The sequence below is a fragment of the Protobothrops mucrosquamatus genome, unplaced genomic scaffold (assembly GCF_001527695.2).
Source record: "Protobothrops mucrosquamatus isolate PMUCROS unplaced genomic scaffold, P.Mucros_1.0 scaffold_131, whole genome shotgun sequence".
NCBI lineage: Eukaryota > Metazoa > Chordata > Lepidosauria > Squamata > Viperidae > Protobothrops > Protobothrops mucrosquamatus.
In genome coordinates this window covers 51,991-76,654 of record NW_015386207.1, presented here as the reverse complement: position 1 = coordinate 76,654, position 24,664 = coordinate 51,991, and the positions used below count along the sequence as shown (strand labels likewise).

At 35.4% G+C, this 24,664-nt stretch overlaps 1 protein-coding gene across 1 annotated transcript; it reads right to left on the bottom strand.

Moving 5' to 3' along the window:
* Positions 1-101: 101 nt before the first annotated feature.
* On the bottom strand, positions 102-23,337 carry INTS8 (integrator complex subunit 8). Its single transcript, XM_015817831.1, has 28 exons — positions 23,247-23,337; positions 19,901-20,084; positions 19,272-19,446; positions 18,749-18,889; positions 18,182-18,253; positions 17,491-17,542; positions 16,280-16,462; positions 15,460-15,567; positions 14,893-15,042; positions 14,261-14,361; positions 12,864-13,005; positions 12,139-12,209; positions 11,568-11,743; positions 10,606-10,739; positions 10,409-10,519; positions 9,741-9,942; positions 8,982-9,103; positions 7,605-7,789; positions 6,816-6,849; positions 5,889-5,945; positions 5,721-5,782; positions 3,750-3,868; positions 2,990-3,093; positions 1,688-1,738; positions 1,417-1,490; positions 1,278-1,342; positions 878-921; positions 102-702 (listed from the first exon to the last, which is right to left on the bottom strand). The coding sequence occupies exons 2-28, from the start codon at positions 20,028-20,030 to the stop codon at positions 586-588; spliced, it is 2,982 nt and encodes a 993-aa protein (XP_015673317.1). The 5' UTR covers positions 20,031-20,084; positions 23,247-23,337; the 3' UTR covers positions 102-585.
* Between the last annotated feature and the right edge of the window lie 1,327 nt (positions 23,338-24,664).

Below are 24,664 nucleotides of genomic sequence, written 5' to 3'. Positions count from 1 at the left end.
TAAAGTTACTAAGCCAACATTCCTACTTCCATACACTTTATTAGTGTAGCTGTCAATGCAATGTCAAAGTTCTTTGAAGAGCTTCTTCTTTCGGAACCATGACAATAGCTAAGGAATGATACCAAATTGCCTTAATATAATAAAGCCTGAGTAGGGAATGAAAAGAAACTTTACTTTTGGAAGTAAAGCAGTTTAAGAATTTTCCACTTAAACTGGAACATCTTCAGTGAACAGCTGTCATATCCTACCTCTTTCCTTACAAAGCACTTCTACAAACTAGCTGTCTACAATGCAAGAAAAACAAAGACTGGATTGCAGTAAGGACAGCTTGAATGCAAAGAAGAGCTACACTCTGAATAGATCGTTCTTCATTACAACTTACATCTATTTTTTCACATGCAATAAGCAGCTAATCTAATTCTGTATACTTGTGCAAAAAATGAGGGATTTTATGTTTTATAAATAGGACAATACCACACAGTATGTTTATAAATATGTATTATAAAAAATTCTCATGTTAAATAAAGTGTTGAAATATCTTGCAACGAACACTTTTCTTCTTATATGGCAAAGGAAAATAAGTTTCTAAAAGTAAAGTTTTGCCATTGCTTGAAGAAACTTCTTTTTTCGTCTTTGAGCAGCAAGCTGTAGCACTTCTTCTGGGTTGCTAGAATTCAGTTCCGTCTGCCCAATAGCTTTAATCTATGTGTCCAAACAACAAAAAGCCATGTTAGTAATAAGTTCTTATTTACATTTAAAACAATTTTGTCAATCGGGGAAAAGGGTGATTTTTTTTTTAATGTAATGGTTTCACACATACACCACTGCAGTATCTTCTTAGAAATTCCTTTCAATATATGAAACTGTAAGAACTTACTGCTATCTGTTTCTTGTCTGTTTCGCCTCGCTTCTGATGAAGATCTGAAGCATCATTTAGGAAATTATAGTACAGAGTCATCTAAATTCTTAAGACGTAAGGTTATCTGTATAGCAGTTTAACATTCTTTATCTTAACTTTCCACTCTGTTATAAGAAACAGTTTCCTTGCACCTTCTGTGAGCCTAACTCTTCCTCATTGGCAAAATGAGCCAGGTCAAGGTCCTAATCTTTTAAAACATTGCTATTTTTAAATGAGAAAGGATTTCCTTATTTTGTGCTATTTCCCTGCTGCACTTCTTATAAATGCAGTTACTATTACCAATTTAAATAATAGCCAATTACTAAAGCCATTCTGGTTGCAAATCAATCCCATGTAGCTTTTTAAAATAAAAGGATACAAGTCAAGTATTCCAAGATAGTAATATCCCATATATAGTCGTAATAAGAATCCATAGCATCATGGCTGAAAAACAGGGCTTCAGTTATTTTATGCCATTAATGTATAGTTACACAGCAATTGAAAAAAATCTTGTTTACCTGTTTTGTTCTTGAAGTGCTTTAAATGCAGTTTTATAATCTACCTCTCGAAGGAACTGGCACAAAATTGCCACCTGGAAGAACAAAGATTTGCTAATATATATCTTGTCATGAGGTTATTATGTCACGATTATACAATAATTAACACTACATTCTAGATGAGTGCATCTTTTTGCTTGCTTTTTGGGTAGAATTGCTTTTTGCTTGCTTTTTGGGTAGAATTGCCCTCTTCACAGTTTTCCCAGTTAATAGATGGATACATATTCTTTACCTGTGTATGGCAATTGAGCAGAGAACAGCATTTTATCATTCGTTTAATCACCTACAGAGAAATATGCAAATTAAAGAAAATCTACAATTTATCCATTTACCTGATATAGCTACCTATATGAAATACAATTAATACAAGTCATATCGCTTAACATTTGTTTTCTGCTTCACTATTAATAGCATAAGCAAAAACAAACTCTTAGAGACCAAATACTTCTCCTAATGTTCCACTCACTTCACTTGTTATAAATTGTTCCATTATTATCTAGGCTTCTATTTTGGTTAGAATTACTGTAGATAGAGTGAAGGGAAAAATTATTTGATCCCCTGCTGATTTTGTACGTTTGCCCACTGACAAAGAAATGATCAGTCTAATTTTAATGGTAGGTTTATTTTAACAGTGAGAGACAGAATAACAACTACCATTAAAATTATAGACTGATTATTTCTTTGTCAGTTGGCAAACGTACAAAATCAGCAGGGGATACAATAATTTTTTCCCTCACTGTAGTTGGCTTCTGGAACTGCTAAAAGCCTTGAAGGATCCTCTGCATCACATCTGAAACGACAGCTTAATATTGCTGGGACTAAAAGGCTCAAGATGACAGAAAGATACACTGTACAGCGCCAGGTTGCTAAATATTAAGCCTTCTAATTAATTTCCAATATTTGCTGAGTTTATTATGGAATATTAGAAATCAAAGCCTGGAATACATTCAAGTGTATGTTGAACATTCCTAGAACAGGTATTTCTCTGCAGCTCAGATTAACCCCAGAGGGGAAAGGACCTATCTGCCCCAGCATGAAATAGCCAACAGACAATGGGCAGCTCTTGTTCTCCCATCGATCACCTGATTGTGCTACCAACAGGCACCAAAGTAGGTCAGATTTCATGCATCCTGAACCTGGCCGGTTGCTCTCAAGTAAGGTGAAACTATTATAGCACCAATACAACTAAGGTGATTTAAGGATGTCTTATACATGGGCTGGAAGTGAAATAAAGATGGGAAGAACTATGGTGGAAGGGAAGTGTTCATACTGTAATTTTGGTATACATGGGGAAAAGCCATTGAATGACCAATTTCAAATAATCAATGCACTTTACTCTAAGTTCATAGCAGTAGGATAGATGATAAAAAAATGTCAGATAAAATGAGTTCAAAATGCCCATGTTTAGAATGCTGAACTTTAATCAATGGGTCCACTTTAATACTAAGCTTGTATTATAGAGCAGCCCAGATCATCAGAGACCTCTATACATCTATATATTCCTTATATACTGCTACATAATCTTATCACTCACCTGATCAGTGTATACATCAGGCGGCACCATCTTAGTAAAGAAATCTGAGCACACGGCGCCTGCCTGAAGATAGTAGTGAAGTGCAGCAGAGTATTGATTAGTTGCTATATTGGAGATAGAGAAGCAAAGACAGTTAATGATGTCATCTAGTGGCCATATTCACGTGTAACCCGAAGTTAGCATTTTTAAAATCAAGATTCGTTAAATAATCCACAACGACCCGATTCATGCATAATCATATGGCTCATCATGTTAACCCCAAGATGTATCACATAACAGCTTAACATTTGTTGTGAATTAGGCCAGTTTTTTCCAAGTTAATCTGAATATTATACTGTACTCTCTGCAAATACTGTCTGAATAGGATGGACAAATTAAGGTAAAATATCCTGACAAAAGACAAAAAGAAATAAAGTTTTCAGTCCCGACCTCAAAGTGACACTGTCCTTGCACCAAAACGTTGTGGCACCTACCCTTCGGAACATCATCTCCCCAGGATTAGATTGGCCCAATCCTGCCAGCCTTTCAGGAGGGGCTGAAAATGTGGTTGGGTTTCCAGGAATGGAGACTGGATTGCCAGTTAGAGTCTGTGAAATGTTTATTTTAACTGTTGCCTGGCTGGGTTTTTTTTTACTTTGGCTGCTGATTGTATACTTTATTTTGTTGTTGCTTTTAAGATATTGTTAGCCACCCAGAGTCACTACAATGAGAGGACCAGGCATATATGTAAATGGACAGAAACAGGTTTAACTCTACTTACCAAAATAAATATCTGCCTGAGTGATTAACCAGAAATGATTGTTTGAATTTATAGTGAGTGCATAGTTGACTAGCTCTTTGACAGTGACAGCCACTGCTTCAAAATCTACTGACTGAAAACTGAAATGAGAAAACATAATTATTAGTAATTGTATTTAAAACTATGATGTAGTTAAAATCTGCTTCAATGAAAGTATTATTTAAATAATTCTATGTACTTTTCCATATCCTATTAAGTGATGTTACACATAAAGGACAGAGTTGTAGACAAACGGCTGCACCTCCATTACTACATACATAACTTCCTTTTCTGCTTTCTGTTGGTTATAGGAATAAGTATGATTGCAATCTAAATTTATCTATGAGGGCCCCACCGAGATAGAAAAAGTTTCTGTTAATCTTAAATGATCTATTTTATCAAAGAAATTGCTTACTCTCCTTATCAAAATCACAACCAATATTATGGAGCCCCTTCTACCTGTTCAGATTCAGCTATATACCCATTGCAAACTTTTCATTCTCATTCTCTCATTGGGAGTATACACGTCAACAGCCATTTTGCTGTTACATGGAATTCAAATTTAAGAGAGCTTCTCTATGAAGTCCTTGACTTTCACTTATGTTCCAGTCTTCTGCATTACATGAAGTGCCACGGAAACCAAGAGATTCAAGCAGTTCAAATAAGTATAAAGATTGCAAGCTTAAGATCTCTACAAAAATCTGACCTACTAAAAGTCAAGGGAAATGAGCAGGAATAAGAGAGCATTCAAGGTAGGCTGGACTTAAGATCTTTTGCTGGCATGCAGGGAGTGATGACTTATGATGCATTTGGCCCCTCCCTCGGGCTCAGCCTGGTCATCTACACATTATGGCTTAAATCATCTCCTACACATTATGGCTTAAATCAGTCCAGGAGAAGATATTTCCTGTTGTCCATGCTTTTTAACTTCTCTGCTTGCTACTGTTAATTATTTAATTCCAAACATCCTTAACCTGATCTAAGATTTAAACTTTGCTCTACCACCCGTAAGAACTTATTAATATCTTATGTTCACAAAAAATGTACCGTATTTTCCGGCGTATAAGACGACTTTCTAAACCCTGAAAACCTTCTCAAAAGTCGGGGGTCGTCTTATACGCCCAGTCGTCTTATATGCCGGAAAATACGGGTATTCTATTTTATTCCTTTACACATGTGGTTTGGCATATTACTCATCAAGTTTTCTCTCCCCCCCTCTCTCTCGCTCAAACTCTATATTTTAACTGGAAAAGTCGGGGGTCGTCTTATACGCCGGAAAATACGGTAGTATAACGTAAGTTTTCTTTTGATCCTCTGTTAGAGATGAGAACATGTTGTCTCAAATGCTGCATTTAAGACAGAGAGCAGGCTGGAATTTTCTTTTCACTTTCTTCCACCCTCTCACACATCTACATACCAAAGTATACCCCATTAATCTCACCAGCTCCCAAATTTCATTGTGTGGGAACAGACTGAAGAGCCTGCAGAGCTCTGAATACTTTCCCTATTCTCAGCTTGAGGTTTATACGTTAAAATAGCCATGTGTTTTATTTTGATCTTAAAACAGTGTGCTTCACTGGAATATTCCAAATTTTCCAGCCGGTACCAAGTTTTTTCTCAAGAGAGAAACAGCCCTGCCTTGAACTTGCAGGCAAGTTTTGTTCTGAAGTGTAAACAAAAGAGCAGGCTTAGTCTAATTTCAAAAATTTCAAAAGTTCTTAGAATCCAGGTACTTTGTCTTGAGCTTGGAGCACTCAAAAAAAAGGCTGTTTTGAACCTGAAATTCTGCGTAATCACATTTTCAGCATCAGATTTAATACTGGATGGAAGGTGACCAATAGAGGTTTACATGGGGCTCTGAGCTAAGAAATAACCTTAGAAATAACAGATCCGAAGAAACAAAAATACATTTCATTGTATTTATAAATGGAGTTGGATAAACAAATTCCTTACTTAGGAATAGATGATGGCCAAATGGAAATATACTCTGCTGTGATATTATTTACAATGAATTCCTAAAAAAAGAAAATATATAGATATATATACAGTCAGGATAAAATAAGTAAGAGAATTCAGAGAGCAAAGCGGATGATTTATGATAAAAGAGAATACTGCACTTACATGATTGTTATGAAGCTTGACAAACAAGGATAATATTGTTGTTAAAACCAGAGGCTCCTATGAGAACATTGAGAAAACATGAGCTGATATAAAATCACAGCCTTTTCCCATGAAATTCAAATTTTCTAGACAGATTTTTGCCATACAGGTAGTTCTTATTTAACAACATGTTCAGTGACCATTTGAGGTTGTGATGGTGCTGAGTAAGACAACCAGTTCCTGTGATTACCATTTGTAACTTTCATTGCCAGCTTCTAACAAGCGAAGTCAGTGGGGAAGCAAAGGGAAGATTGCGAATGGTGATCACATGATGTTGTGCCTAACAATAGTGCAATGCACTTAACAGTAACCCAAACTGCAGCGTAAGTCACATGATGTTGCATTTTGGATGTCACTTAGCAACAGAGTTGCCAGGCCCAATTACCGTTGTTAAGTAAGGACGACCTATATTTACTTAAGTTTACCGCGATTTTATCGTCACATCCTACTAGAGTACTGGTGGATAACAATGACCTTAATTGTCTAAAAGTGATCTCAGAAATACAGTAATACCATGTACAATCTGCTGGGATCCTTTTCACAGAAGTTTTTTAAATCACTTTTCACATTTCTCAAATCTGCAGACAAGTTAAAATAACCATATTTTAAAATATTTTGTATTAACTCCTTAACGCTAAAAACGATGTTCTTTGGTAGGTCATAATTTATGAAAACAGACTTAAATCCCAGTCCTGTCACTCAGCAATATCGCAATATATTCCTTTTGTTAATATGTTAAAATAAAATAAAGCAGAAATCAGGCAAAGCTTTGCTCACATCATTGTAGTCGCCACTGACTTTTCTGATCATACCCAGCAGGCTTCCCTGTTCAGTAGAAACAGGCTTTTATGTTTTACCACATTTACAATCTTTTAACTCCAAACTCACCCGCAGCTTTTTGAGGAACGATAATAATTCATTCCTAAAGAGAAAATGTTTGTTTAATGTAGACTTAATATTAATTAGCTTTACGACTTTTTTTCCTATAAAAATGAGAAAATTTAAAAGTTTTTGATACAAATCTGATATTTGGAATATTTGGAATTTCAAAAAGAGCAGCAACAAGAAAACATTCCCAGACAGTAAGGGAAAATGGCAAGACCAGACAATAAGCATACAACATACCAAAAATATTGAAATATCTTCAGTTTCTAATGAGAATGTTCTTAACGGTAGTTCATGCCCCCATCCTCAACCTAGATTTCAATTTTTCTCTTCTCTTCCAAAAGCAGCCACCATTCTGCGGACTGCTTATTTCACCATGCCTTTATCATTTTTATGTATGCTCATACTTCAGAAAAATTATCCAGAACATGCCTATCTATGTCTCTTATCAGCTGCCTTGTTTTGGCTCCAATCTTTTTAGTGCTCATCACCTGAGTTTGTTATTTGTGGAAAAATGCCATTGTTGCTGGAATCGTTCTGTTTACAATGTACAAACAGGATCATTAAATATTATGTAAATATGGTACAAGCTATGTATTTATTTTGTATATTGCATAGAACTTACCCACAACATTTTTTCTACTTAACAGGCTTTTATTTTATTCTAAAGCATAAGTAGAAGTAAATTAGATATTCTTGGGAAATTTAATTACAAGCAAGATCATTCCATTACATATAGAATAATATCATGACTACAACATCTAGGTATATAAGAAAATTACAGCAATTTACCTGTATATAATGCCTAATGTTGATTCTCTCTGCTTTATTAAACTCACTCTGCCATCATTCCCTCGTTTGTGTTGGTTGGATACACTGCAGATTTGTGTAACAATCTCCCAAAGGTCCGTGGCTGCCCACCTGCCCTCTTTTGGTCCAGGAAGATCTTTACTTGTGGCAGCCAAAAGCTGCCCTAACTAAGTAAAAAAGAAGAAAGTCTTTGAATGCATAAATGTTATCTGTTCCAGCAATCTATCCCTATTGGAACTTGGTATTATCCAAGTTAATACTAAAATCATTAGCCAAAAATATGCAGGATACTTCAAAAGAATATATAGATCTAGATTGTTTTCTAGAAACATGATGGTCATCATAGTACAGATATTTCTGAAATCCAGAAATTCAAATGCAGTTAAGGGCCTGAATAGGGAGCTTCTGATATTTAAATAATCTAAAGCCCCCAACACATCTCAACTATGTAGAACTAATTACATATAGAATTCTCTGGCCTCACTAATTTTGGACTATTGTATTATTTTTATAAAACTAAAATAATTAAGAGTTTCAGCCATGCAAGATTATTAACGTGTATATAAAGGTAAAAGTAAAGGTTTCTCCTGCCCAGTTGTGACTGACTCTAGAAGGGGTGCTTATTTCCATTTCTTAGTGGAGTCAGGATTGTCCAAGGAAGGTTCCATGATCATGTGGCCAGCATGACTATATGCTGAAGCGCATGAAATGCTATTCCTTTCCCACCGAAGTGGTACCTATTTATCTACTTGCATTTATATGCTTTTGAATTTGGGCAAGAGCTGGGACAAGTAACAGGAACTCATCCTGTCGCGTGGCACTTGGGTCTTGAAACGTGACTGCCAGCTAACAATTTCAGCATCTTTAACTGCTGAGCCATCGCACCCCCTATATGTATATACCTGATGTTATATACCTGATATTATATGGTATAAGCTATGTATTATTTCTACCACAGAACCAATTGTGAATGAACACAGAGAAGTGTTATTTGTAAATGCAAATATTTTATCAAGCAGGGTAGAAATCAGTACAGACAGAAAAAGCAAACATTCTGGGAAAACAAGTTATACGGATGCATATTTGGATCCGAAGTGGGCAAAAGTGCTTTCAATCTGGCACAGGCTCCTCTCCATCTGTGAGATGACTACTTCTAGTCAGCTACTGTGTGAATCTACACAGAAAAAGTGCAGTTTCTTTTAAGATACTGGTTATAGCCTAGATCTGAAGTACCACTGCCCACTTTGGATCGGACTACTAAATACTGCTACTAGATTACACCTTAATATACAGAGCAAACATGTTGCAAGACTGTTCAGGATTCCTCACTTTAGTAATCAATACAAAACTATGCCTTACCTTCACATAAGGATTAGTCTGTACCAACGAATGTGGAACTTGCATAGTTAAGTACTCATTCTCCTGCCAGTTTAACAAAAAGGCAACACATTCCTCTGCTACAACTTGTCGAAGAGGAATATCTACAGTGATTTTGAAACAGAAACTGATCAGATGGTTTCCTACAAAAATTACATCCTAGAAAATTGAGGGAAATTAGCAAGCTTATGAAAACTTCCTTGCCTTTAAGAGAACCTTATAGTCTATGAAATGGGAAATAGGGATGACAATGAAGAAAGCGCCAAGACACAATTCGTGGGTCAGGGAAGTAACATCAGTTATCTTTGTGGCTCATGAGCCATAAACAGGGATGTCTAAAATTTACAATTCTATGTATGGGTGACCGTTAATCAACATTAATTCAACATTACAACAGGCCAGCAGACAAAAATGCAATTGTAAAAAGAACTATAACTACTGATAGTAATACAATTTCCAACCATTATCAAATACTGTTAATAGGGCCAGTTTAGTCTAGTGGTTAAGATACCTAGAAATCAGGAGACCGTGAGTTCTAGTTCCACCTTAGGCCAGCTAGATAACTTGGCCAGTCACTCATTCTCAGCCCAACCTATCTCAAAGGGTTGTTGTTGTGAGGAAAATAAAAGTTTGCCCCCTTGATTTATTTATAAAAAAAATTAATAAAGGGGGGAGATATAAACAAATAAACTTTTGCCCAAACTGGAAATCTTGCCATGTACTTAACCTGAATATTCTTACCGGGCACCCTCATTTCTAAGTATCCTCGAACTCTGCTGATCAAGTCAGAGGGAGGTCGTTCTCCAGAAAGTCCTGCTCCTGCTTCATGGGTATAAATGTCGAGAAGTAGTATTTCATTCAACATAACTTGGCGCAACTTCGGAGAAAACTCAGTCACAAGTTCAAGACAAGCAGCGAAAAGTTGCTCAGCGTGGGCAAAATCCTGCAACAAAGAGTTTGTTTGTTGTCTTGTGACATTTACAAACATTAGCAATGCTGAGATATTATAGCAGAAGACAGGTGCTTTGGGCATTTTATATTTAACTTTTCTGCAATACATCTACTTATTACAGTTCACAGAAATTTAATTCTGAATTTCTCTTGAATTCAAGAGGGGTTTGATAAGTCATATTTCTTTCTTAGCATGTGCTGATATATTTTAAAAATGCAAACCAACAACTACTGAACTAAGAAATGAGACATAATGAGAAAAATATGTGAAATAAACAGCAATCTTTAAAATATAACATCACACTGTAGAAACCTATGGTTTGTATATACATATGATAAGATTATATTTTTTGCATAAACCATATTTTAATTGTAATTCAAAATACTATAATGGCATTTTAATTAGAATGCAATTTTCTTTGAGGCCTTTCAGAATATCAATAAGAAGTCTTTCTCACCTTAATTGTACTGCAATGTAGTCCTTTTGCCATCAAGATGTAGACCAAATCTCTAGTCAAATTATCTTTAATTCCTAGGATAACATTGCCGTAAACATTTGGAACTTCCCACTGGAAAAAATATGCATATATTTATATTTTTATATAATTTTAACCATGTATCATTACATTCTTCATCTTTAAATAAAGGAAAGTACCTTATTAGAAACTGTCCAGAACTGACGTTCAGATGTCATACCATGCAACTCAATTAAAATCTGGCGGATTCTCCAAGGATCCAGTGATAAAATAAGCTGATGTTCCAATTGACCAATATTCACACTTGCTGAAGCTGGAAAAAAATTGATATATTTATTGCTGAGCAATTTATACCTAAGTGATCATTAACTTTAATAATGGACAAGATCCATTCAAAAATGAAGAAATGAGATAGCTTAATCTTTTCATTATATCCAGCTGAAAGTAGTGCAATGATACAATTAAATAAAACATTATATTTACTGTCTGAAGGCAGGAGGAAGGCAGAGAACGTATTTTGTATGTACATGTTCTTACGACATATTGCTTTTGAAAAACTAAATTAAATTGATAATGAACTTATCAGAGTATATACATAATTATATGTAAGTGTATAAGCATCGAAACAGGGTAATGGTTTGCTAATGGTCTTAGAGAAATATATCAGAGCACGGAGCAACACTGTCCTCTTTCTTATCTTAGAGGATCCCAGTCTCTCCCTATGCCTTTTCCATTTGACCCAAATAAAAGCCTATCATCTAGTTATAATGATGAAAAATAAGGAAAAGAACAAGTTATATAACATCCTTTTCAAGTCCAAAAGCACTGCACTGATTTATATACTGGTCCTCCTGATAACAGCAGGGAAAGCAAGCAGAAAGGCACCTCATTGTTGCAATAGCTATAAATTTAGATGCTCTTCTCAAATGCTTGCTCACAAGGGAATAGCACCCATTGTTCTCAACTATAGACATATAGATTAATCATGGCCAATAGAAATTTGTATAATTACAGTAGGTAACTGTTAAAAAAACATGTCAATGCAACAAGCTTAACTACAGTCAAAATATTCTTACTATACTTATTTATTCCACTATTAAAAAAAAGTTGTGAATAATTTAAGGGAAGTAGGGGAAATAACCTGGAATATCATAAAATGAAGTTATCAGCTTAGTGCCTAAGTTGACTCGAAGTGACCTCTTCCTCATCTGATCAATGAGCAGTTTTCGTTCATCATCTTTCAATAAAGCTATGAACAGCTCATGGGAGGAAATCATGAAGACAAACTGGAGATCTTCCAAACCCAGACATAGATTCCTACACAGAATTAAGAACAAATATTTGTGGAAAGAGAAGTGACAGATTGTTGAGTTAATAACACTTAAGAAATTCATCTATCAATGAATTCTTAATACAGATATCTTACAATGAATCACACTTCCAATTCAATCATATCATTTTCTCAGATTATGCTAATGGCAGCTGCATGGTTGTAGGAAAAGAAGTAGCTGTTTTAATAAGATACATGTAATAAGATGCATGTGAGTACATTTTTCCCCTTCAAAAACAAAAGACCCTCTCTAGTTTTCTCTTATATGATTCTCCCTTCAGAAGCCACCAGATTACATTTCACAATTTATCATTCAAAAATGGGTAAAAACAATATTACTGTCCACTTTTTAACATAGTATAAATTCTTATTACACACTTACTTTAGAAAATAAGCCATTTTTCTTTTTGAAGATTCTGATGCATTTTCTACATGTATTGATTTTGAACACACCTAAGAAGTTTAAATTTGAATAATTAAATCTCAAGAAAAATCCAGTAAACTCTTTAGAAAAATAGAGTATGCATTTTTTTTTGCAATGGTATATATTCTTTTGCATAGTTTATAGCAATATCATTACATAGTTATCTTTCGAATGAAGAAAGCATTTTCTCTATCTAGTTTTAGTTTTAACAGTTTTAACAATTATAAATTAGAACAGCGACATATATAGGCCCTAGAACAGCAAAGGATTTTAAAAATGCTTATTCTATATGAAGAATCAGAGGAAGGAGAAAGGTCTCATTTCACATAATGCAGCCGTATGTTTCTTTCATCTGGTGGAATTTTGTTTGTTTACTAGTATAACCTGCTTGAAACATTCACATCTATTACCTATGTTGATAATCCTCACCAATAATTAACCAAAACCAGATGCAACAAGTGTAGAAAAAGCCACTTGACAAAATTTTAAATGAGTTAGGAGCTCATAAATAGGCAGCAGGCCAAGTTAGAGATATAAAAAATCTACCTTAAAAGAAAAAGCAGACTTGTCTCCAGATTTTTAAAGGAACATTAAACTGGAGACATGAATAATGAAATCCAGATACAGATACATATATGTGTGCATGTGTATATAGTTAAATCTAAAATTGCGAATATTTTTACCTCAAGGAGAAAGTCTACTTTTTCTTTAGTAGGTCTAAGAAGCATCTGGGTAAACTGGACGCCAACTGGCCGACCCTGCATCACATCACAAACACTGTTGCATGCACAAACCTTGAAATATATTTCATCAAGAACTTCATCTCTGTGTAAAATAAAAAATAAACTAAGACAAATTGGCACACAAAAAATTTATACCTAAAAGACCAATTCAAGGTATTGTTTTTATATTCTAGTATAACAACTGTACGTATGCAGTATATATACGAACATACCTATTAAACCACAGGATAAGTAATATTAAACAAAGCACAGAAAAGGATAAGAAAAGCAAGCCAAAGGAATTAAGATAAGGAAAAACATAAAAAAGGAAAGAAAAGATAATTTTTAAAAAGTTAAAAACTAGTTCACACCAACACTGTCCACTGTACTTCTCCCTATTTTTCTATCCTTACAAATTGTGTGTGTCTGTGTGAGGTTTTTTTTGTGTGTGTGTATAATGGCCACTTACTTTTGTATTTAATCTACATTCACTCAGGTCCCCTTCATTATCGACTTTATCTCACTCTTTAAATTACCAATTCATATTGCATTTAACTTACTTTCAAGTTTCTCTAGATATACACAATTTTCATTTCTATATAATGAAGTGGAATGCAGGGCACTCTTATACTCCACCGCTTTTCTCTCTTTTGGCAAACATTCATTCCTTGCAACAGACTCCCTACTACTTACTTTCTTTTTACTAACTTCTTAACATTTCTCCACTTTCCCACCTTTAGTAAATGCTTTACCACGGTATACAAATTCAGATACATGCTCTAGTATTTGCCATTTATGAACAACGTGAAGCCATTCTTTCCATTTTCCTTGGGAGATAACAATATATCATAATCTGCATTTAGCAAAAGTTCTTGACAATGTTATCTAAATACTGCTTTCTTGACTGGGAGCACAGGTTTACTAAAATGGTATTATGTATCACTCAGTATACAATTCAAAATAGATACTGATATTTTTCAGCACATTTCACATACAAAGTTCTTCCACAGTTATATTCTGGTTTGGGCAGTACTGTTTCAAAGAATTCTGATTTTTACAGTGATGAGTTTTGTATTCTTTCAAATTTGGAAAACCTGTATTAAAATCACAAAGTATTTTTTAAACTTAAGGAGTCTTGGTGATCAAGCCCTTGTGATATACTATTCCACCTAACAAGCAATGTAACATATTAATACACGGAACTGAGACAAAATTGTCCAGTTCCAAGGTTTGTTACTAAGATTGAACCAGACAAGTCAAAGGCAGAGGTTGCTCAGAAATCTATCTACTCTGCCAAGCTTGACAACTAATTAATAGATGGGTGTCAGAGTGGTTCTCTCCTTCAATTTATATCTCACCCTTGTTGAGCCTTCTGGGAGAGCTGCCTTAACACCGACTGTCTGAACTGAATTGGTAAAGTGGGCATTTGGTTGTCTTCAAGAAAAATCTTCACCAGTTCCTAGAACAGAAACATAGGAACTAGTTGCATGTTTTAATTCAAAATGCATGTACTTCAACTTCAGCACTGTGAAGCAGCATAAAGAGAGTTGGGATTCATATGGAAATAAAAGCTTTACACCACCAATTCACTGGGTGGTGCTGAGCTGTCACTGTTGTTTAGCCTAAAAAACATACACATTTATTGTTTGGACGGACCACTGCTCTAAGTTTCTTGCAAGAAAGATAGCCCAGAAATTGAATCAGTAACACTGACTTCAGAAGCTGACTAATGTTAAGCAATCAACAGAATCTATGTTCAACCCTTCAATACTACTTTGGAATGACTTCCAGAAATGAGTATCCCGCCTTCTTTGAATAGCACAAGCAAATGGCTAAAGATTTTACAATAAAAATACAATATCTATTTCAAGGTTCAAGATATTTAAATGCGTTTAATAGCCCCGAGTTTATGAACACGTGAGTTCACATGACTTAACGGCGGAGATATAATGATATCTTAACAACTACAAGAGCATTGCATGCTGTTTACCTGGTAATTGCCAGATCTTAAGCAGCTATGAATTTGACTGTAGGGAGTTGATGGTTGTGAACTACTCTCAGAAGGTGCAAGAACTCCACAGGCTTGACAGTAACCAGCTAGCCTCTTTTCATCTATCATGCAATGAAGTGATGAGCCAATCTAGAAAATACAGTGTTATCAAAGTTATAAAAATGTAGTAAACACTTCCAACATTTTATTCAAGGCAAACACCTTTAACAGAGACTTATTTATCACATTGTGATAATTTTCCAGGAATCATTACAATTTTGTTATTGTTGTTACCAGTATTTATTTACCATCCTTTTTTTAAAATATGTCAGCTCAGTTTACAACATAGCATAACTTTATTATATAAAAATTTAAAACATCCTATTTAAAAAAGAAACATCACAATAATGGCAAGATTACTGGCTCAAGTTGAACTTTGATTTATCTTCTAATAATTTGAGGATCAACCAGTTTTATGAAAATTCTAAACATTTGCAATGAAGCTTCTAGATGGGTTTCCATTTTCTGTAAAAACAGATTTCATTTGCTATTTAACTTGTTACTCACCTTTAAAATCAATTCCTTGGTTCTAAAAAATTTATCTCTGGCATTCCTATATAAATCAAAGTTTGTGGAACCCTGCTGGAAATAGATGGCCCCTAAATCATAGCATACCTGAAACAGACCAAAATAAATTATAGCAGGACTTTTTAATCCCTTTTGGAATCCTTAAAAGTAATGCTAAAGCAACAATTAAATGCAGAGAGACAAAATCCCTGCACTACACACTATATTAAAGAGGTGCTTTCCTTCTCTTTCCAAACGTTTGCAAATAAATTATCCTTGAAACAATACAATTGTAAAACTGAATATTCTTCATGTTTTCAAAATACTGGAAAGCTACACTAACTCTGAATATAGAATGTCACGGCTGGCTGATGACACCATGAATTGTTTCAAAATGAATTTCATTTTATGAATCCATATTTAAAGATAGTCCTCAACTTACAACAATTACAACTGGAATTTTGATTGCTAAGTAATGTGGTTGTTAAACAAGTCATTTTTACAACCATTTTTACTATGGTTGTTAAATGAATCATGTGGACATTAAGTGAAACAAGCAGCTATTAAGCAAATCATGTGGTCATTAAGCAAATCTGGCTTCCACAATTGACTTTGATTGTTCGAAGCTGGTGACTGCAAGATGCTGCAATTAATGTAAATGCAAACTGGTTGCCTAATGCCCTATTTAGTGACAGGCGTAATTCGAGGACAGCTCATAAATCACTTTTTCCAAGTCTGTCATTAACTTAAAATTATTGTTACACAAACTGTCGTAAGTCGAGGACTATCAACATCATTGTCAGACAAAACATCAACCTACTTGGCATTGCATTTCCTCAGTGCTAATACTTAATCCGGCTGTAGAACTCTCTGTCTCTCCATTAACCATACCAGGTTCCATAGCTAGCAGATCTAGCGTCCGTATTGTGTGAATGTAAAGATCCTTGTTTAATTTTAGTGCTCCTTCTAACACCAGAATGGAATCAGCAGCCTGCTCTTTTAGCTGGAACAACCAGGAGGAATGTAAATATTGAATTATTAGCACCCGTTTTGATTACTTAAGATAAATATCTACTTCTCTAGTTCAAGCTACATCAAATTTCACACTAACAATCATTCCCCTTTCAAAGATCTCACATATTTAGTTACCATCAAATAATAACCATTTAATAGTCTCTGAGCTCAGAATGAGAAAGCTACGGTAAAGTCTTCACCCTGTAATTGGATGAAAAGGCAAGTCTCTTTATAATGAAATTTTACTTTTTGTAATGATTTTTGTTTACAGATATTTATAAAGCAGTTCCTATGTATCAAGTATAGGTAACCTAATATCCTACAACATCCACAATGTCCTGCCAAAGAGAAGAACACCTGGTTGCTAACCTTGCAATAGATGTATTTATGAATTATTTTAAATCTTTCCCTATTAGGAAACATGATTTAAAGATAAACAGATCAACTTGGTGTTATGAACAAGAAAATATAATTATATTTCTCTGAAATTCAAGAGGTAAGCAATTATTTCTATTACCACTAACATGATTCAGATTTCTGAATAGCAATTTGTATAATAATAATAATAATAATAATAATAATAATAATAATAATAATAATAATAATAATAATAATAATAATAATAAAAAGTTGGAAGGGACCTTGGCGGTCAGATTCCCCCCCTCTATTAATACTAATCAGATAGACCTGCTGGAATAAACTGCAACTAGTTTGTGACCTATTTCCTTGCAAAACATCCTTATTCTAAATCTTATTATGTGATTTTTCCCTATTGTATGATTTAAGTCAAAAGGCTAAGAGTATAGTACATTCTTTCCTGAAATAATTTTCTCATATAAACTTCAAAATTCAACATATCCAATGGAGCTGGAGTTAGAAATAAGATGCTCCAATTTTCACAGTAAAGATATCAAATGCCATTTTTATATGAGAAAGGTCTTAACAACTTTAGCACTTTTCTTGATTAATTGTATCAACTAACTTGTAATTGTGGACAATTTAATGAAAAGCTCTTACCACTTTCAAAATGTTATCTGTGACTTCCTTTTCTTGTTGGAACTGATTCATACTAAACAAAAAAGGCAAAAGCAATTGTGGGTTATTATTCAATGCAATATCAAGTTATTATGATATTTAGATTTCCAGTATACCTCATGTGTTCAGCATACAACAGGTACAGTTTGGTCTAGTAGTTAAAAGCATCAGGATAGAAACCAGGAGATGGTGATTTCTAATCCCACCTTAGGCACAAAGGCAGTTGGGAGATTTTGTGCCAGTCATTCTCTTCCAGCCCTAGGAAGAGGCAAAGCAAACCATTTCCAGAATCTTGCCAAGAGAACTGCAGGGACTTTCTAGGCAGTTACCAGGGGTCAACACTGACTCAAATGCAAATGGATGCATAAATAAATAAGCAACAAAGTATGATTTTCCTCACATTTTTTTAAAATAAACTGCATTTCAAGATTGAAAACTGAATCATTTAAGGTTTAAACTATTTGAATAATTTTGCCTAAATTGTATTTGTTCTAAAAGAATCAAAATTATTTTATATAAATGTGCTATAGTCAGGGATTTTGTCCTCTTTCCACTAAAAATCTTTTAATACATACTTTAAGTACCAAACAAGTTTTATGTTATTTTGTTCACATGCCTCATTGAAAATTGGATCCTGATTTAGGTTTAGGCTAAAACAGATGGACAGACTTACACATTCAACTGAGGTGGACCAGGTTTTGCTAGTCTGACAGGAAAACTACTGTTGACTATGGTTCGGATAGCCCTATTAAAAACAAAACAAAACTGTTAGCACTGAATAGTGAATTATTCTGATATCAGCATTATTTATTGGGGCTTATTTCAAAAATTAAAGCTAGGGCAAATATGATAGCAAAAGGTTGACTTAAATGTAACACACTGGAAATATTGATTTCACTGATTCTTCAATCTTCTAGTTGAGATTACATAGAAATAAAACGGGGCTTAACTTCAGTTTATCAAATTTTTAAGTTGTCATTTTAATGTAATCAATTGATGCTCTAAACAATTTCATAAAAGAGACATTGGAAACCAGCTACCCAATTCACAGCTTATTCCTTTGCCAGGCTAAAACAACATGCAAAAGGAATTACTGATTTATTGGTATGACAGCTAATCAAAAAGAAAAAAAATGCTATCTAGTGTGCACATATCACTTATAAACTTCACAAGCAGAATAGGATTTATTTGACCTTAACATTTCCTTCTAGTAAGAGTATTCAAGAAAATAAAAACTTACCATCTATTGTAGAGCAATATAGCCATTGCAGTGGTTGGAGGTAAACAGGCAAGGTCCATATCTATGTGTTTAGTTCCAGGAGGAACCTTACTGATGCACAGCAATTCATTTAATAGCATGTTCAGTACAGGAACAGATAAACTAAAAGACAAAAAAAATAACTGAAAGTACATAGATCAGCTCTTAATTTAGTTACAGAATATCACCAAACAAAAGCCATTAAGGTTCCAATGCAGTCTTTTTGCTATTTTTACTGCACATCTAACCTGCAAGCTGGAAACGAGAATAGCAAACATCTTTCCCAGCTGTTCTCCTATGCGGGTACAAACTACATCATAACTTACTTTTCTGATTATTCATCATGATTACCAATGATCAATCTGTCTTGAGATTGAATTTTTAGCTTATGTGACTTTGAAATGGAAACTTCAAAATACTACTTATTTAAGCAATGTGAAAATTAATACTTTTTACTGTGACATAATTATCTGTAAACAATCTTATCCAAGAAATCAACTAATACCTTTTATCCAGTACATCCAAATTCCACTTTAAATGTGCAGCAACTTTTAGAGCAAGTAATTTTAAAATGCGATTTCTCTTATTATCAGGGGGAGGCTGAACTTGATTCTGTTCGTTGACTAAAGGCTTGGAAGCCTGCTCCAAAAACTGAACAATTAGTTGGACTGGTGAAGGATCTGCCAAGAAAAAAAAAGTTTAAAATATGCACTGTATATTAAAATATTACTTAGGAAGAAGCAAATAAATGAAAAATAAACAAGCTACTTTTAAAGAAGCATATATATTTTTTGTCTAAAAAGAAATTTTAGTGAAATGATTGATGTCATTGGTTTTACTGTCATTTCCTGTATCATTGTCATATTCAAGTGTAAATATGTATTTATTTTTATGTACCGGTATACTAGTACATATAAAAAAATCCAAATACATTATGTGATGTGGACCTTGAATAAGATTTAAGTGCAGTGCAAGTAAGGATCAGCAAAAACCTACTACTACTTTTGCTTCATCATTGGATAAAAGAATCTACAAAATTTAATAACACCCACAGAAAATGCAATCACACTCCTTCATCCTCTGCAATAATGAATGAAAATAAAAGTTTTAGCTTTGAATAACAGCATTATTTACCAGGATAAGCCTTTTTCAGGTGTTTCTCCAGTAGAGACTCTTCTAGCAGGAACTCAAACCAGGAAGTCTGAGGGGGGGTGCAGGGTCGGCTAGATGTGGCTGCCTCCCGATCAACAGCTTCTACACTCATCTTCCTTTCTTGAATTCCTTTGGATTTCGTTGAGCAATCCTTTGGGCAGGGACCCTGATTTAGAAACAACATAGATTATATCAGAGCATAATTGCTTTACAAGATATAAAAGTTTAATTGCAGATCTTTTCATTCAGACTGGATTTTACAGTCCAAATATGACAAATTGGGATCTTGTATCTAGAGAAGCTTTTCATCCAATTTACAAGTCAGAATTTTCATAATAAACAGAACAGAAAAACCAAATGTACAGGTATAGTATAGGGGGTACCTTGCTCAATAGTAGCAACCGTGAGGGGGATCTCGGAGTCCTAGTGGACAATCACTTAAATATGAGCCAGCAGTGTGCTGCAGCTGCCAAAAAAGCCAACACAGTGCTGGGCTGCATTATCAGAGGGAATAGAATCAAGATCTCGTGAAGTATTAATATCACTTAGAATGCCTTGGTAAGGTCACACTTGGAATACTGCATCCAGTTTTGGTCACCACGATGTAAAAAAGATGTTGAGACTCTAGAAAGAGTACAGAAAAGAGCAACAAAGATGATTAAGGGACTGGAGGCTAAAACATATAAGGAACTGTTGCTGGAATTGAATATGTCTAGTTTAATGAAGAGAAGGACGAGGGGGGACATGATAGCAGTATTCCAATATCTCAGGGGCTGCCACAAAGAAGAGGGAGTCAAGCTATTCTCCAAAGTGCCTGAAGGCAGGACAAGAAGCAACGGATGGAAACTAATCAAGGAGAGAAGCAACCTAGAACTAAGCTCTTTGAAGGACTGTCAATCTTGTTAATTGGTCACCTTGTTGGACGGAGGTCTTCGCCACTTACGAGGTTGTGACCAAGTTTTTAAGAAGAGACTGGACAGCCATTTGTCCGAAATGGTATAGGGTTTCCTGCCTGAGCAGGGGGTTGGACTCGATGACCTCCAAGGTCCCTTCCAACTTTTTATTATTATTATTATTGTTGTTGTTGTTGTTATTGTTCATTATTATTAGCTTTCATAAGACTACAGCTTCCTTGGCAATCTTTTTTCCATCTTTCCTTTTGGTGTACATTAAGAATGAGCTCAAGAAAAAATACTCAATTACTCAATCAAAAAAAAAATTCAGAATAGTGATTAAAATGAATGGAAGGAAAAAGAAAAAAATATTCATATAATACAAAAATAATACAAAACTATCATTTATTATAAATCTAGACCATATTGCTCCACATTTTACTAAATATATTTTAAAAATTGATAGGGAACACATCTCTTGAATTCTTTCTGTTTGCTATCTATATAGAATAATTTTCATTATCAAAACCCAGACTTGACAAGCCAAACTCTTCATAAAATACTAATTCCATAATTTATGAATATAATCCAGCATCACATAATCCAGCATAATCCACACACACAAACTGTTATATTTTCACCAAGTTGTTTTTTTTTTTTAAATAAAATTTTTATTGAGCCAAGTTATGTTAACATATATAATTATTTGAAGCCAAAAAAAGACCATGGATATGATCAAATCATAAGAGTTGTAACATTAACACAGGACATCTGATATCCAATTTTTTAAAACATTATTTGAGGAGTCCAATAATCATTAATTATGATGAATTAACTTCATTCCTAGATGTTTGTGTGCTCAATTAGTGTTCACTCCAGCACTGCATGAATTAGTCCTGCCATTTTTGTAGCAAGGTTTTCAGAAATGGCTTGCTATTCCCTTCTTCCAAGAGCTGAGAGATTGATTGGCCCAAAGTTACTCAGCTGGCTTCATAGCTAAGGTGAGATTAAAACTCAGAGTCTTCTAGTTTCTCACCTGATGCCTTAATCCAGTGGTTCTCAACCTTTTTAATGCCGCGACCCCAACCGGTCGTAAGTCGAGGACTAAACTGGTCGTAAGTCGAGGACTAAACCGGTCGTAGGTCGAGGACTACCCAACCGGTCGTAAGTTGAGGACTTTCCCTGCCCGGGAGCGCCGCACATGCGTGGTTCCGCCCCCTGCGCCGGCTGAGGCGTAGCTGGCAAGCGGCAGAGACGGAGCAGGCCGACCACCAGCTGGCCCAGCCCAAGGGAGGTAAGGCACCCGCCGGAAAAGGGGGGGAAAATGGCGGACAAAAAAAATGGCGGACAAAAAAAATGGCGGACAGCCTTGCTTGGCGACCCCTGTGAAATGGTCAATCGACCCCAAATGGGGTCCCGACCCACAGGTTGAGAACCACTGCCTTAATCATTATATTAAACCAGGGGTAGTCAACCTTGGCTCTTTTATGACTCGTGGACTTCAACTCCCAGAATTCCTGAGCCAGCCATTCCACGAGTCATAAAAGAGCCAAGGTTGACTACCCCTGTATTAAACTGATACCACCACCACCCCGCCCAGATGATTAGAAGTGTATTTTACATTTCTTAAAATCTGGATCCATCATTTTTCCAAAATCAGATATTCCAATTTCTCATTTCCCCATATATATTTGCAATATTAAGCTCTATTCCTTTCAGTTTTGTGTAAAATGGGATTGATTTAATTTCAAATACCTTACCAGTCTTCATATACACAGTACCCAATACATATTTTCTCTTAAGCAAAAGCCAGATTTGACCCAACCAAAAATGAGGCTATTTTGGGAGACTGGAGGCAGAACCTCTGAAGAAAATAAGTAAGGTGCAGAAGAGAAAGAGCTACCAACATTCTCCTCCTGAAGTGGAATTTTGAGGAAAATAGGTATTTCCAAGTAACAACTGAATCAAAAAGGGCATCTGATTTAGGGATAGCCTATTCTAGAGGAACAGGAAAGGGACATATCTGCACTAATTTTAATATTTATTTTTATATCTCTGTATGATTTATGTTAGTGTATTTTTCTATCAATTTGAACACAGCATATGAATTGCGTCTTCCGGAGTGCTGAAATGCTTACATTTACTTTTATGTGCTCAATTGGATCTGGTTCATTGTTGCACTCCCAGAAAAAGCCAGGCATGAGAATTCGGGAAGTTGAAGTCCAAGCACCTTAAACTGGCCAAGTGTGAAAAACATTGATTAAAATACACGAAATGCCCCATCCTTTCAGAGCCACGGCCTGCCCCATCAGAAGAGCACTCGTGATTGCTCCTGGTTCTCCTTGTTTATGTGAAAGCAAATGCCTTGTTATGCATGTAGTTCACCTACTCAAACACACAATTCAGGTAAGAAAAGTCACTTTCCCCCCTCTCACCTTTTCTGCACCTTGATCCTCTCGCAGACGGGGCCCCCACCAGCAGCGAGCGCCCTGCCTCCCATCAACCAAAATGGACGACGCCTTCCTCGCCCCCTCTCCTACCTTCCTGGCTTCGGATAGGGGAATAGGCAGCTTTTGCTCCGCCTCCGTTCCTCGATTCTGACCAGTCAGAATCGGAGGGCCGGACGCTAATGTGTTTCGTCGTGGGCCGCCTGCCGCCTTCTCGTTCAGCAAAGAGCGTAACTTACGCTTTTTGCGCAAGATGATCCCGAGGTAGTTTTGAAAGAGTTGGAGTGTGAATTAGCTGATCAGTCGGAGTATTTTTTTTTTCTTTTTGTGCAAAGGCTTTTTGCAAACTTCTGCGACATGGGCTGGGTTAGCACCCACGCTAGGCTAAATTATGATTATCTCCTATGTTCAGTAAACTATTTATTGCGAGGATATAGCATTAGATAAGCTTTTCTAGGCCTTTGCTAAGGTGAGTTATTGTGGCAAATAAAAGTGAATGTCTTTTCATACCTCTTAAGTGAGGTTAGCTGATCATCACTCAACTTTATGTTAATTATGATTTAAGGTTTACTGTGTTGGGCAATTATACACAATATTTACAGTCAATAACCCACGATTATTTTTTTTATTTAGAGCAGACTTTCTCAACCTTAGGAACTTTAAGGCATGTAGACTTCAATTTCCCGAATTCGCCAGCCAGCATGGCTGGCTGGGGAATTCTGGCACTTGAAGTCCACGTGCCTTAAAGTTCCCAAGGTTGAGAACACTAATTTAGAAAATTTATAGGGTAGCACACCAACTCTTACAGTGACTCTAGGCTGCTTACAAAAAAAAAATAGTTAAAATGGTCTTGAAAGCTTGAAGATTCAACAGGTGGTGATCTCAGTCAGATTTAGTCTGTGAGCAGTTTGGACATGGTTGTTACAGTGCTTACATTGGATTTCTCCATATGGGGGACTAAGGACTAGCCTGAGACTCTTGAACTAAAAAAAAGGTAATGGCAATCCACTTCCACAATACTGCGACGAAAATCAAATAGATATGTCTCCGAGTTCACTAGAGTCTTTACTTAAATAAATGTCTTCATGTGACATGTAAAGCTGTCTCTTGATATTTAAAATGGGGATTCCTGCCTCAGCCATGCTAATCGTAGTGCTTGTTGACTTAGGTGGGTGAACTAGGATTTGATAAAACTGCAGAAGACTAAGATGGCTTCACTTCTCATGCTGCTTTCATCTAGTAAGTGAATGGAGATTTGTATTTGCTGGTTTATATTTGCTCACTGTATGCTACAGTGGTTCAGGTGCTTGGAAAATTAGCAAACCCAGTTTTACATTTCCAGGCGGCAATAGAGTCAACATCACATAGGCATGTGTGTGTTCCTGTGTGAAGGGATACAGTGATAA

Coding starts and splice junctions, on each gene's coding strand:
- INTS8 (XM_015817831.1), bottom strand. CDS start 20,030: ATGAGTGTAGAAGCTGTTGATCGGGAGGCAGCCACATCTAGCCGACCC. Junction 9,943..10,408: donor TACATTGCAGTACAATTAAG/GTGAGAAAGACT, acceptor TCTTTGTTGCAG/GATTTTGCCCACGCTGAGCA. Junction 6,850..7,604: donor ACATTAGGCATTATATACAG/GTAAATTGCTGT, acceptor TTTTCTCTTTAG/GAATGAATTATTATCGTTCC.